Here is a 14,633-nt window from a genome sequence, read left to right as displayed (position 1 = left end):
TAACCACTGCCTAGTCCATCATCGGCCTCCCTACCATCGAAGGGATCTATCGCAGTCGCTGCATCAAAAAGGCAGCCAACATCATCAGGACCCACACCAACCTGGCAAAGCACTCATCTCGACGCTAACATTGGGCAGAAGGTTCAGGCGCCTGAAATCTGTTACATCCAGGTTCAGGAACAGCTACTTCCCCACAGCCATCAGGCTATTAAACTCACCAACAAACAGACTCTGAACTGTAACAGCCTATTGCACTTTATCTGCTTATTTATGTGTATATTGAACTGAACTGTTCTGTATGTTTGCTTACAATACTCTGTTGTGATGCAGCAAGCAAGAATTTCATTGTCCTATCTGGGACACATGACAATAAACTCTCTTGACTTGACTTGATAATTAACATCCATAATGGTCAGTTAGCTCAAATAAGGCTGAGAACTAATTCCTGTCTTTATTTTGATATCACTATTTATAGTAATTTGCAATTTTATGAAACAAATTGAATATTTCTACTTGCACTGGAACCATTTTTACCTTTCTCTCCGAGGCATGTCATTGGTGCCATTGCATATTCATTTTCTGCTGTACTAGAACCAAATCTACTGCCATGATCAACATATGCAGATTATATAATATACATTCCTTCTCTCCAGAGATGCTGCCTGTCCGGCTGAGTTACTCCAGCATTACTACCTATGCATATTATAAGTCTACATATGCAGATCACAAGTCTCTTATTTGGCTATGAGAAATGAGCATTTTACCTCAATGGCCCAGCACATCCTTTTTGCGAGTCATTTAAATATTTTTCTAATCACAGTACACTTTTTCGGATCACACTCAGTAAGAAGTTCAAAAAACATAGACGACAAATTTCCAAAATTAATAGTAATCAAGAAAACCACTTTTGAAAGGTCTCGACCTGAAACGTCACCCATTCCATCTCTCCAGAGATGCTGCCTGTCCCACTGAGTTTCTCCAGAATATGTGTCTATAGCCACGTTTGTTAATGTGCTTCAATTATCTATCTATATAAAGCTTTATGTAAACAGTACACCAGTAAATGCCATCTTCCAATAAGCAGCTAATCAAAAATATTGGAATATGTCAAATCATGTATAAAAAATGTTTCTCCAAGTATACAGGTAGGTAGCATGAAAATACTTCTTATCCTTAAATGATCATGAAGTTGGAGCACTGTTAATAAACTATACCAAAAACAGCTATAATACTCTTGTCATAGCAATGTCCAATATGATTTCATTACCTGTTTGAAAACTGGAAGCTATTTCAGCATCTGGTCCCACAGTTTCATATTCTGCAGTCTTCGAATCCATCCCATCATTCCCCACTTCTTCAAAATCTGATGACACATTCTATAGCTTTTCCATGACCTATTGCCCTTTTCTTCATTATATCCTCGAGTCATATCCTTGATGAGTACATTGCTGACACAAACGCAAAGTGATCACGGCTCTGATACAAAACATTCATTGACCTGATAAGATACAAAGGCATAATTTTAGAACAAGTTTCTTTTAACAAATAAGTACAGCTGAATCTCGGTTTGGTGATTCTTTAAAAAGATTACTTTCAGTTCTTCAATTGGATCAGTTACATCTTTTCTAACCTTATGTTAATCTCAAATATGTTAATGAACAGTTCCAGCAGCCAAATTGCTCCGGTGCTGCCCAAAGATCTTATAGCAGAGCTCCGCTATAAAGATCTTTGGTGCTGCCTGCGTGGAGCTTACAAATTCTCCCCATGACTGTGTGGGTTTCCGACTTCCTCCTAAGGTTGATCAATTGGCTACTGTAAATTGCACTTTGTGTCGGTAAATGGCAGAAGAATCAATTAGGAGTTGATGGGAAAGAAAGAGAGAAAATAGGTTAAAAGGAAATAATGGGTGAATGGCTATCAGTGGAATGCTTCAACTAGATGGTCTGAAAGGCCTTTTAGGTCATGAGGAAGTATGCAACATGAAACTAATCTACATACAAGTTTGTGCATCATTTCTAATGAAAACAGAAGTCCTGATCAGTGATTCTTCATGTCCCAATGTGAAAATGCTGACAGATCTGTGTTTACACAACCACCCATTACCTAGTTTCAGAAGCAGCTTTACACAGGCACATGTCAACAGTCTACAGAGCTCTTAAAAACTCTAGACTGAAGTGTTAAACAAGTTCAGTAACTCAGCGGGTCAGGCAACATCTCTGGAGAAGGGTCTCGACCCGAAACGTCACCTATTCCTTTTCTCCAAAGTCCCGCTGAGTTACTCCAGCATTTTGTGTGTAAACCCGTTGATGATTGGTGCTCGGCTTTCGCCGGCACCGAGGGTGTTAACCGACAGCCACTGGATAAGGCGAGAGGTGCAGCTGACGGTCACCAGCCCGTCGGGGAACAGGTTCCTCGGGAGTTGGAGCAGACTTAAGCTGGAGTTAGTGCTTCTTCTCCGCGCTGGCTGTAAGCCTGGGGTCGCCACTGCTCTAGGCCAGTGTCCCGTCAACACTTGGAAGAGGACGGGAACGGTCCAGTAGCAATTCAACAGCGTTTGCAGCGCCAGAGACTCGGGTTCAATCCTGACTACGGATGAAACGCAGGTCTGTACACACGTAGCAGCTCAACTGGAGAGAATTTCTCTCCGCTGGTCCGGTCTCTCCTCCTGTCTCCCACTCGCATCTGCCCCCTCTTCCTCGCTGTTACACCCCGGTCTCCCGCTACCTGGCACCCCCATTCCTCAGATTAAATATATTTTTACACGTAAATTATAAATAAAGATTAGAAAATGTTTCAAACACGTAATATTTTCTAATTCCAGTAGCAAACACATTAAGGAATGAATGAAAAGAATAAATTATTTAACTTTTTGAATATCTCATAATTGCAGATTAATGAACTGCACTGGAACTGGGACTGTGTAAGTAGTGTGTGAACAGCAGAACAAGAAAGGAAGCTACTGAGTTGACAGAATTCTAGATTAATTAATTGGTAGAATAGTTAACAATTCATACAGTTTATACAACCAGTGCTCCATTCACTTTCCCTTTATCACAAATGACCTTTGACAAATCCCATGATTCCTTGCATTTTTCCAAATACCGAACTTGTTTATTGTGCCCCAACAATTCAATACGATTCAGATGAGGTGATTAAGTTAAAAAAAAATCTGGACTGTGCAAAACTATGTGGCAGTGCAGTCTATTAGGACAAAAAGACCTCCAAGGATATGAACAGGCTAAATTAATGGAAAATAACATGACAAGTGGAAAATAATGTGGAAAAGTGCAAGGTCACTGCCTTGGCAAAAAAAGAGCAAAGCTGAGTATTTTAAAATGGTGGGAGATTGAAAGATGGTGTCCAGAGAAACCTGGGTGTCCTGTACACAAATTACTAAAAGTTAATCAGAAAGCAATTGGGAAAAAAAAGAGGTATCTTGCTAGAAATTATAATATAGAGATCTAGAGAAACTTCACCTTGAACAGTGTGTCCACGTCTAGTCTTCCTACCAAAGGAAGGATATATTTGCTCTGATGGGAGCAGGTGTAGGGAGCAATAAAGGTTCACCAGATTGATTCCTGAGACAATGGGTTTGCCAAATGACGAGAAAGCTGGATATGTCTTGGTAAGCGAATCACTTCCTGACACCCCAAAACCGTTCTATCATCAAGACACCAAGTTAAGCATATGATAGAACGGGATCCATTTGCTTGAATGAGTACATCTCCAACAACATGCAAGATATTGTACATTGTCTATGAGAAAGCAGCCCACTTGATTGATGTTCCATTTTACTTAAGACTAACATGTCAAGTGCCACCTATTTAAAGGACAGAAACCAAGTGTCAAACACATGAATTATTGGGCTGAATTGTACCCTTCTTCAACCAGTAAAACAGAGAATGGCAACGGACCCCTCATAGGTCAGCTCTGAATTCCATGCCTGTGCATTGAACGGGGAGATCAGAGATGAGTTGGAATTCAGATCCAAGTGCACAAGACTTCCCACTGGATTTGGTGTACTGTACCACTGTCGTTATGAGCTGAGGGAAGAGATGCAATTTATGTTTGCCCCCTCAACTTCAAGCAGTACGACCCTGGTAATTTGCAAGGGGTCACTGATTTTGAGTGAAGAGAAGAAAGGAAAAAGGAAGAGGAGGAGCCCGAGGGTTGAGGGAGAGCTGAGAAGGGGAGGAGACAGCAAGGGCTACCGGAAATTGGAGAATTCAATGTTTATGCCGCTAGGGTGCAGACTGCCCAAGCGGAATATGAGGTGCTGCTCATTCTGGCCATGGAGGAGGCCCAGGACAGAGAGGTCGGATTCGGAATGGGAGGGGGAGTTGAAGTGCTGAGCCACTGGGAGTGCTATCTAGTTTCTCCAAATGTACACAATGCATTCTATGTAGAATTTAATCTACTTTAATTAAACTAGTATCATATCAGCATTTCATTTGGCTGAAACCTAAAATCTATTGCAATGGGATAAACAGTAATGGCAAGTTGAATACAGTTGAATTATTTTATATCCTTTTAGTCTGATTTTGAACATATTTTTCTCCATATTTGTTATTCAACCTTGAACATGGACATGGACACTGTGCAAAAAGGTTGTTCAGTGTTCTAGCACAGAAGTTTTATTTCAAATGAGCAAACAAAAAATATGCACGTTATATCAATACATTTAACATTACATTGGTAAGGATGTCAGGGTGAAAAAAAAGAATAAAACTGCTAAATACCTAGCTTTTACATTTCAAACTAAAAAAATGTTATCTTTTAAAATATTTAAAAATCAATTCCAACTTTAATCCCTTAAACCCAAACCATTAACAATTCATCGTATTACAACGGACAATTGAAATCGCGAGCTTCTGAAGTACAGCATAAATCTATAGCTTTAAATACATTTTTAATAGAACCACATAATAACATGTTGCATTACTCCGCTTCCAATGCTGTCATCAGATCTGATGGCTAATGCTTGGTCCTATTCCAAAGTTTATTTTGTGAATCATTTTAACAACAAATTTCTTGGAACCCTCTCTAAAGCAGGATTATAAACATGACCAAAATCATGGGCTATGAGGAAAACTGCAATGAATCAACATCAGTAAACATTTTATACATTTTTTGAGAATGGCACTTTGAAGTATCCTTTAATTCACCATATTTTAAAAAGCTCAATTTCATACTAATGGTATGTTAATTGAATGCCAATAAAAATTAATTTGTCCTATTTGATATCGGAAGAGCTCTGCACTTCACTAATCATGAACTACCATGACTATGGCATACCCGGTAAAATCATTAGTAGCATTCTAGGTGATACAAGTAACAATTTTCCTCCATTGTCAGAGTGAGGCAAAACGCAAGTTGGAGGAACAGCATCTCATATTTCACTTGGGCAGCTTACGCTCAGTAGTATGAACATTGATTTATCTTACTTCAGGGAGCCCCGACATTCCCTCTCTCTATCCCTCCCCCGCCTAAGTTGCACTAACTTCTCATTTTCACCCTACAAACAGCTTACAATTACCTATTTCCATTATCATCGTTACTTTTATATATATCTTTCATTCATTGTTCTTTATCTCTCCACATCACCATCTATATCTCTCTCATTTCCCTTAACCAGTCTGAAGAAGGGTCTCGACCCGAAACGTCACCCATTCCTTCTCTCTAGAAATGCTGCCTGTCCCGCTGAATTTGTCCACCTTTTTATGTCTATCTTTAAACCAGCATCTGCAGTTCCTTCTTACACACTTAAAATAAGAGGTGGTATTCCAAAGAAACTGAGATAATACGTCGCAATAGTCATTTGAATGCTTAATGAAGTTTAAAGACTTGTATCTCAAATATTTAAGAAAGAACTGCGTATGCTGGAAAAATCGAAGGTAGACAAAATTGCTGGAGAAACTCAGCGGGTGAGGCAACATCTATGGAGCGAAGGAATAGGTGACGTTTCGGGTCGAGACCCTTCTTTGGACTGATGTGGGGGTGGGGTGGGGCGGGAAGAAGTATGGAAGATGCGGAGACAGTAGGCTGTGGGAGAGCTGGGAAGGGGAGGGTGGAAGCAAGGACTATCTGAAATTGGAGAAGTCAATGTTCATACCGCTGGGATGTAAACTACCCAAGCGAAATACGAGGTGCTGCTCCTCCAATTTGCGGTGGGACTCATTTTGGCCATGGAGGAGGCCCAGGATAGGAAGGTCGGATTCAGAATGGGAGGGGGAGTTGAAGTGCTGAGCCACCGGGAGATCAGGTTGGTTAATGCGAACTGAGCGGAGGTGTTGGGCGAAGCGATTGCCAAGTCTGCACTTGGTCTCACCGATGTAGAGCAGTTGACACCTAGAACAGCAATTGCAATAGGTTGGAGGAGGTGCAGGTGAACCTCTGCCTCACCTGGAAAGACCGCTTGGGTCCTTGAATGGAGTCGAGGGGGGATGTAAAGCGACAAGTGTAGGATTTCCTGCGGTTGCAAGTGAAAGTACCAGGGGAGGGGGTGGTTTGGGTTGGAAGGGACGAATTGACCAAGGAGTAACGGAGGGAACGGTCTCTGCGGAAAGCCGAAAGGGGAGGAGATGGGAAGATGTAGCCAACAGTGGGATCCCATTGGAGGTGGCGAAAATGTTGGAGGATTATCTGTTGCATGTGACGGCTGGTAGGGTGGAAGCTGAGGACAAGGGGGACTCTGTCCTTGTTACGAGTGGGGGGGGGGGATGAGGAGTGAGAGCAGAGCTACGGGATATAGAGGAGACCCTTGTGAGAGCCTCATCTATAGTCAAAGAGGGGAACCCCCGTTTCCTAAAGAGTTAGGACATCTCCGATGCCCTGGTTTGGAACACCTCATCCTGGGTGTAGATGCGGCGTTGACGTATGAATTGGGAGTAGAGGACAGAGTCCTTACAGGAAACAGGGTGGGAAGAAGTGTAGTCCAGATAGCCATGGGAGTCAGAGGGTTTGTAGTAGATGTCGGTCAGTAGTCTGTTACCTGCGATGGAGATAGTGAGGTCTAGAAACAGCAGGGAGATGTAGCTCAAATATATTACTACTCACTCATAATTAACAAATAAGATTAATTTTAAAGGAAACAGAGACAATTTAGAATCATGGCAAAGAAAAACAAATAAAATTTGCACATGACTAGAATCCAAATAAAATATTGTAAGAAGTGCAAAATGGGCAACAGGTGGAAAGAGAAACAATGTACATGTTTCAGGTCAATCTTTCATTCCAACTAGGAAGAATGAGTAATTAAGTCCGATTGCGATAGGAGAGAAGCACAGAGATGTAGAAAACCAAGAGAATGTCTCAGATGGATTGTAAACCATGGTTCCCATTTAGTGATGGTGGTTAATTACAGATTATCTTTCTGGAGGAGAGTGCGAACAGCACAAACAAAAAAAATGCCTAAAATTGAGATACAGAACACTGCCATTGCTGTAAAATCTGAAATTAAAAATGCTGGAATTATTCAACAGGTTAAGTAACATCTATGAAGAAATAAAACATAACATATTGGCAAAGGCTGGTTACAGGATTTTTAAAATTCAGTGTTAAGCCCCAAGGGCTGTAATGTTTCCGATTTGAGAATGTGCTGATGTATCTGTTCCAATAATGACATATTCCACACACCAGTGCTTTCAAGGTGATTTTCATTTCTCCTTCATTATAGTTGACATGGCTCTCAACTGCATCCCAACTTAATTTCCCCACATTTCTGTTCTCGCCATATCTCCTACCACATTCAACAGTACGTGTACCCCTTGACCGCCAGTGTACCCATTCTACCCTATCCATCTCTCCATTCAAGGGGTTATCCTCAATAATTTTCACGATCTTCAATGCAATTCCACACCCATCCTTTTCCATATCCAGGCACCAAGACTACCCTTCCAGGTGAAGCAACATTTCACATATACATCTTTCAATTTACTGTACTGCTTTCAGTCCTCATATGTGGTCCCAGCTAAAATTGAGAAACAAATTGCACGATCACGTCATGAAATCCCTTCGTTCAGTCAGCAGAAATGATCCTGAACTTCTAATTGCCTCTTTAATTCTCCATACACTGCCACCTTTAGCCTATTACATTTTTTCATTGAAGCATAATCCAAGCTCAAGGAACAGCAACTCGTCTTCCAACTAGGCATCTTACAACCCTCAGGACTCAATATTAAATTCAGCAATTTCAGGGAACCAGCCTTTCTACTTCACATTAGAAATGTACAGGAGAACCAAATTGCTTTAAAAATGAACAGAATCTATACATTTCATATTTCCTAAAGAAATTAGGTCTTTTGGCCCATCCAGTCTATGCTGGCTCACTGGGAAATCCAATTCCCAGGCTAATTTTCCCTGCAACCTATTCTCCCCACATTCGCATCACCTCTACCAACATTTTACCACCCACAAAAAAAATAGGAGTAATATACAGCAGCTAATTAACCTGCTAACATGTGCAACTTTGGAATGTGGGAGGAAACAATAGTACCTGCAGGAAGCACTCATGACAGAATGTAACCTATATTGCTGGAGCTGCGGCAGCAACTCTACAATAGGGTCCATGTGTCATTGTGTCTAAGTTTCACATTTTATTTATACAGCATAGGAACAGACCCTTTAGCCCATGATGTCTACACCTGCATATGAACTATATCTATGTGCCTATCTAAAAGCCTTTTACATGCCACTATCATGTCTGCCTGCATCACAGACCCTGGTAGCACATGACATATACCTGCCTCCCTGTATATAAAACTTGCCCCGGCCATCTTTAAACTTTGTCCTGCTCACCTTATAGATCTGCAATCTAATCTTTGACATTTCCACCATGCGAATATAATTCTGACTGTCTACAAAGTCTATGTCTCTCATATTTTGTATACTTCTATCATATCAACCCTCAACCTGTGACATTCCAGAGAAAACAATCCAAGTTTGTGCAACATCTCCTCATAGCCTCCAACCCAGACAGTATTCTGGTAAAGTGTTCAAAAGGGAACTGCAGATGCTGGAATATCGAAGGTACACAAAATTGCTGGGGAAACTCAGCAGGTGCAGCAGCATCTATGGAGCGAAGGAAATAGGCGACGTTTCGGGCCGAAACCCTTCTTCAGACCTCTTCTGCACTCACTCCACATTCTTCCTGTAATGGGATGAACAGAACTGCACACAATACTGCAAATACAGTCTAACCAAAGTCCAAAAGCTGTAACATGACTTCCAGACCTTTCGACTCAGTACCCTGACCAACAAATGCAAGCATACCATATGCCACTTACCACTCTACGCATTAAAGCATACCATATACCGTCTTTATCAGTCTATCTACCTGTGTTGCCACTTTCAGTGAGGTATGGACTTGGACTCCAAGATCCTTCTGCAAATCAATGCTGTTAAGGGCCCTGCTATTAACCATATACCCCCTTAAATTCGACCTTCCAATGCGCAACACATCATACTTCCTCCTTGGAATAAACTCTATCTGCCATTTCTCTGCCCATTTCTGTAGCTGAATACTTTGACAGCCTTCCTCTCTATCCGCAACTCCGCTAATTTTGGTGTCGTCCACAAACGTACTAACCAACCCATCTACATTTACCTCCAAGTTATCTATATATATATCTATATCTATATATGTATAATCACAAACAACAAAGGCTCCAATTACAGATCCCTGCGAAATTCCACTGGTCACAGATCTGCAGCCAGCCCAACACCCTTCCACCATTCTGAGTAAGCCAGTTCTGAATCCAAATGACAAAGTCACCACTCATCTTAATCTTCTGGATCAGTCTAACATGAGGGACTATACCAAATGCCTTACTAAAATCCATGTAGATTACATCCACTGCTCTCTACTCATTGATCACCTTCATCATCTCCTCAAAAATCTAATCAAATTCATTAAATCTGACCGCCCCAATCAATAACCCGTGCCTGCCTTCTCCCAATATCCCTTGATTCCACCAGCCCCTAGAGTTCTATGTAACTCTCTCTTAAATCCATCCAGTGATTTGGCCTCCACTGCCCTCTGTGGCAGGGAATTCCACAAATTCACAACTCTCTGAGTGAAAACGTTTTTTCTCACCTCAGTCTTAAATTGCTTCCCCTTTATTCTAAGACTGTGGCCCCTGGTTCTGTACTCGCCCAACATTGGGAACATTTTTCCTGCATCTAGCTTGTCCAGTCCTTTTATAAGTTTCTTTAAGATCCCCCTCATCCTTCTAAACTCCAGTGAATACAAGCCCAATCTTTCCTCATATGACAATCCCGCCATCCCAGGGATCAATCTCGTGAACTTTTGATTGTAACTTGAATGTAATTGGTGATCTTGCAAAAGAACAACTGTTCTAAAATACCACACAGTTCAGTAGGGCACAGGCTCTACCTGGGGTTTCACAGATTATTACCATCAGCTTCTCTTATGCCACTGGCAATAAATCATGGAGGTGAACAGGTGAACGCCAAAATCATTGAGTATTAACAAATATGTAAAGGAGATAGATTTCAACAATGTGAAACAAACTACTTCAGGAAGCTTGACGACGAAGCTTGTCGCCTGCAGTAAAATTTAAAGCGTGCTAATTATTCCATCGCAATTCCACTTCAACCAATTTATGTTTTCAAACTACGTAATTCATTCAATAACAAGTGAGAAATCCCACCTGTCAACGCTCAGACTCCGAGAGTGTGCGGCATCATGAAACCGAGTCCACGAGTGAAACAAGGGAACATTATCGGGCCCGTTTTAGAAGTAGGAGGCGATGTTTTGAGGTGTCTACAAATCCTTTAGTGAGTCAAGTCGGGTGGAATCACATCTGGCCAGATATTCATCTTCCCCGCAATGAGCTCCGTTCACTGGGACCCTGATGGCGGCAACTTTCAGAGTTAGAAACTTTCCCTTGGTAGGAAGAATCCGCCCAACAGCTGGAATGGGAGCTCGACAAGTGAGGAGAGGAAAGCGGAGGAGGTGTGGGAAGAGACGTGAAGCTTTGCTTTTTTTCCCCCCCTGCGGGACCTCGCCCGTTACAATGCTCGGTCCTCGCTCCCGCTACCACAGCGAAGCCACCCCCGAGCTGTTCCCTCTAACCTGCTGCTCCGGGCACACGCCACATCCCCGACTGACAGCGCCGTTCGCCAATCACACGAGCGCCGCCCCTCAGACCAGCCAATCCGTGCAGGTAGAGGGGGTGGGCGGGACTTCCGGCGCGGGCTGCCCGCCCACAGCCTCAGCCGGGCTGTCTTGTGAGGCGTTCAATCATCCTTCCTGTTTGAGAAGCTTGTTATAAAAGAAGGAAAAAAAACCTAATCCACGGGACTCACTCGGGTCAATTCACTCAACAGAATCCGAACTGCTCCGAAATTCCCGCACACGCAGTTGCCGGGTCACTTTTAAAGCTGCTCAAAGTTTCTCGCCCTCCCGTAATGTTTACCAGCGCAGCAATCCGGGCGGTGACAGCGCCGCTGACGTCACGCGGCGTGACCACCTCGCGCCACTCTTACGCGCCGTGACGTCAGGGCGAGCGACCGACCGAAGGAGGAGCCGCGGGGCTGACGTCATCGGCGGCGCGCGACGGCAGTCGCCGTTGGTCGCGAGGACGCGGCGCCAAAGTTCAAACTTTGGTTCAACAAACGGCCGCGAGGAGCCGCTGGTCGTGAGGCGATCGCCAGCTCCCGGCCTCGAGCTGTACGTGATCTCCCGGTTGCCAAACATTGTAAAGCGGCTTTAAATATTGGGAACATCAGGCCGCAAACGTTATTTCTTGAGTGTTAGTGCTGGACTTTGACTCGACCTTCCTAGTTAGCCGGCGCCTGAGACTGAGCCAAGCAATGTCCAGACCTGACCAACACAAAGTGATGGAGGAACTCAAAGGGTCAGGCTCGTCCAACGCTCTGTGTTTTGCTCGTGATTCCTGCATCTGCAGATCCTCGTGTCTACAGACCAGAGTTGCCACTTGACTCCGAGATGACCATCACAGAGCATACGGAAGATAGACACGAAATGCTGGAGTAACACAGCGGGACGGGCAGCATCTCTGGAGAGAAGGAATGTGTGACGTTTCGGTTCGAGACCCTTCTTCAGAGTCTCGTCCCGAAACGTCACCCATTCCTTTTATCCAGATGCTGCCCGTCCAGTATTTTATGTCTGTCTCCAGTATTACTGTGTCTATCATCGGCGCAAACCAACATCTACAGTTCTTCCCGACACATTAGAGGATACCGTCTCGCCATCACTCGGATTACCCGCTTCATTTCTATAACGTTGCCACCTCTCTTTACTTTGCTTACTGAAGCCTGATCCTTGTCACACCCAGTGCTCTATCGCCCAGCCTCTCATCTTTCAATCGGGTTCGGCCAGGAAGGAACTGCAGATGCTGGATTAAAACGAAGATAGACACAACATGTAGCTCAGCGGGACAGGCAGCATATCAGAAGGGTCTCGACCCGAAATGTCACCCATTCCTTCTCGCCAGAGATGCTGCCTGTTGCGATGAGTTCCTCCATTTTGTGGCTACCTTGGGTTTATCCAGGATCTCCCCGTTGATGTCCTAACTCGCTTTGGTTTGTTATTATTGTCTCATATCGAGAACCAGCAGATACAGGTTTAGGTTCGGGGGGAATGATTTAATGAGAGCCTAAGGGGTAACTATTTTACGCAAAGGGTGGTGGGTGTATGGAATGAGCTATCCGTTAAGGTAGTTGAGGCAGGTACTGTCGCAATGTTTAAGACGCATTAGACTGAAGCATGGATAGGATAGGTTTAGATGGTTATGGGCCAAACGCGGGCAAGTGGGACTAGTGTAGATGGGACATATTGGTCGGTGTGGGCAAGTTGGGTCGAAGGGCCTGTTTCTACGCTGTATGATTCTATGCAGGGAATAAACTTTTGTTTGCGTGCTATACAATCATATCAGATAATGCTATACATGAATATAACCAAGCCAGGTCTCCTTTCATCGACTTTTTGGAATCATGTGATGCAGCGGTACCATAAGGATTGCTGATTTCAGTTCATGACATGGATAGATCTACATCTCCGAATATAGATTTGAAAAATTATCTTTTAAGGGGCCTTCTCTCCTATTTCTACTTTCCACCTTTTCTTTTTTATTTTATTTTTTTATTTTTATTTTTTATATCCACACTTCACATTTTTCTACTCTCTACCATCTATTTTTCCACTCTTTCCCCTTTCTATTGTTTTCTTTGCCTACTCATAACATAAAACTAGAGGTTGTACATAGAATGGATTACGGTATGACATAGTTGGCACCTAAAATTAGGTGCCACTGTATTGTTTTGTATTGTATTAACTTCTAATAAAATAAACAAAAAAACAAAAAAAACAAAAAAAAGAATATAACCAAGCCACGTACAGTCTGAGGAAGGGCCTCGACCCGAAACGTCACCCGTTCCTTCTCTTTAGAGATGCTGCATGTCCCATTGAGTTACTCCAGCATTTTGAACCGTCGAGTTACTCCAGCATTCTCTTTAAACCGGCATCTGCTGTTCCCTCCGACACATGCACAAGAACACCAGGTAGAGCGAAGAGGAAAATACCAGAGTTCAGAATATATGTTTTCAGGAGAGTTCCAGGGGGGAAAAGTCCAATGTCCGCATTGAGGTAGATTGGTAGGTCGGGTCAGTGCCCAAACGAATGGAAGGAAGAACCGTTCTGAAGCCGGATAAGAATAGGTGGTCGGCGCGGACTCGGTGGGCCGAAGGGCCTGATTCTGCGCTATATCTCTAAAATCTGAAGTTAGGTAATGTCTAAAGGAACTGCAGATGCTGGTTAATACGCACAAAAGGACACAAAATGTTGGTGTAACTCAGCAGGTAAGTCAGATCTGGGAAGAAAAACATAAAAAGCTGGAGTAAGTCAGCGGGTCAGGCAGCATCTCTGGAGAAAAAGAATAGGTGGCGATTCGAATCGGAACCCTTCTTCAGACATCCTAATCGGAATTGAGTCTGAAGATGTGTCTCGTCCCGAAACGTCAGCTATTTTTCTCCAGAGATGCTGCTTGACTCACTGAGTTATTCCAGCTTTTTGTGTCTGTCTTCGGTTTAAACCAGCATGTGCAGTTCACTCCTTACACGGGTCTCTGGAGAACATTGATTGGTAGCGTTCCGGACCCTGCTTCGGAAAGGCATCGATCGCTAGTCGGCGAGGACTCCGAGCTGTATCTCTCAAAGAAGTACATGTGAAAAATTTCTCACGGACCATAAAAATGCGGGACCTTTCAGTAAAGTCCCTTTTAAAGTCCCTTTTAAAGATTATAGTTATTTTCTTGAATCTCATTAACATAACTCATGAATAAGTTGATGTCCATATGCGGATGCAAATCTTTATTTTTTAAATTCAATCCCACAGAAGACAATTTTTACTCACCTTCTGTCCCCTCTGTCCAGCTTACGGGTTCACCGTTCGCAGGAGTTCCCACGGTAACCGCAAGAGTTATTACGGATATCGCATGGATATCGCACTGGCCACTACGTTCATATAATGTTGCAATGCTCAACCACAAGTGTACAAGTCACTCTTGGAGAAATTCAAACTTTCTTGAATTTTCTCCCGAGTCACCAAGTTACACGATTACCTGCCGTTAGCGCCACGGTGGTCCACGGTG

General features: G+C 43.2%; 1 protein-coding gene across 2 annotated transcripts in view; it reads right to left on the bottom strand.

The window, feature by feature from the left end:
- Positions 1-11,089, bottom strand: part of ppard (peroxisome proliferator activated receptor delta) — a 40,246-nt gene extending 29,157 nt beyond the window's left edge. For both annotated transcript variants that reach the window (XM_033042409.1, XM_033042410.1), the window contains exons 1-2: positions 10,671-11,089; positions 1,268-1,498 (exon numbers count right to left, since the gene is read on the bottom strand). In XM_033042409.1, the coding sequence (XP_032898300.1) occupies positions 1,268-1,337 (70 nt within the window). In that variant the 5' untranslated portion in view covers positions 1,338-1,498; positions 10,671-11,089. The remainder of the gene's footprint in view (positions 1-1,267; positions 1,499-10,670) is intronic.
- Positions 11,090-14,633: the final 3,544 nt, after the last annotated feature.

Source organism: Amblyraja radiata, chromosome 24, assembly GCF_010909765.2.
Source record: "Amblyraja radiata isolate CabotCenter1 chromosome 24, sAmbRad1.1.pri, whole genome shotgun sequence".
Taxonomy (NCBI): domain Eukaryota; kingdom Metazoa; phylum Chordata; class Chondrichthyes; order Rajiformes; family Rajidae; genus Amblyraja; species Amblyraja radiata.
This window is presented reverse-complemented; position numbering and strand designations above follow the sequence as displayed.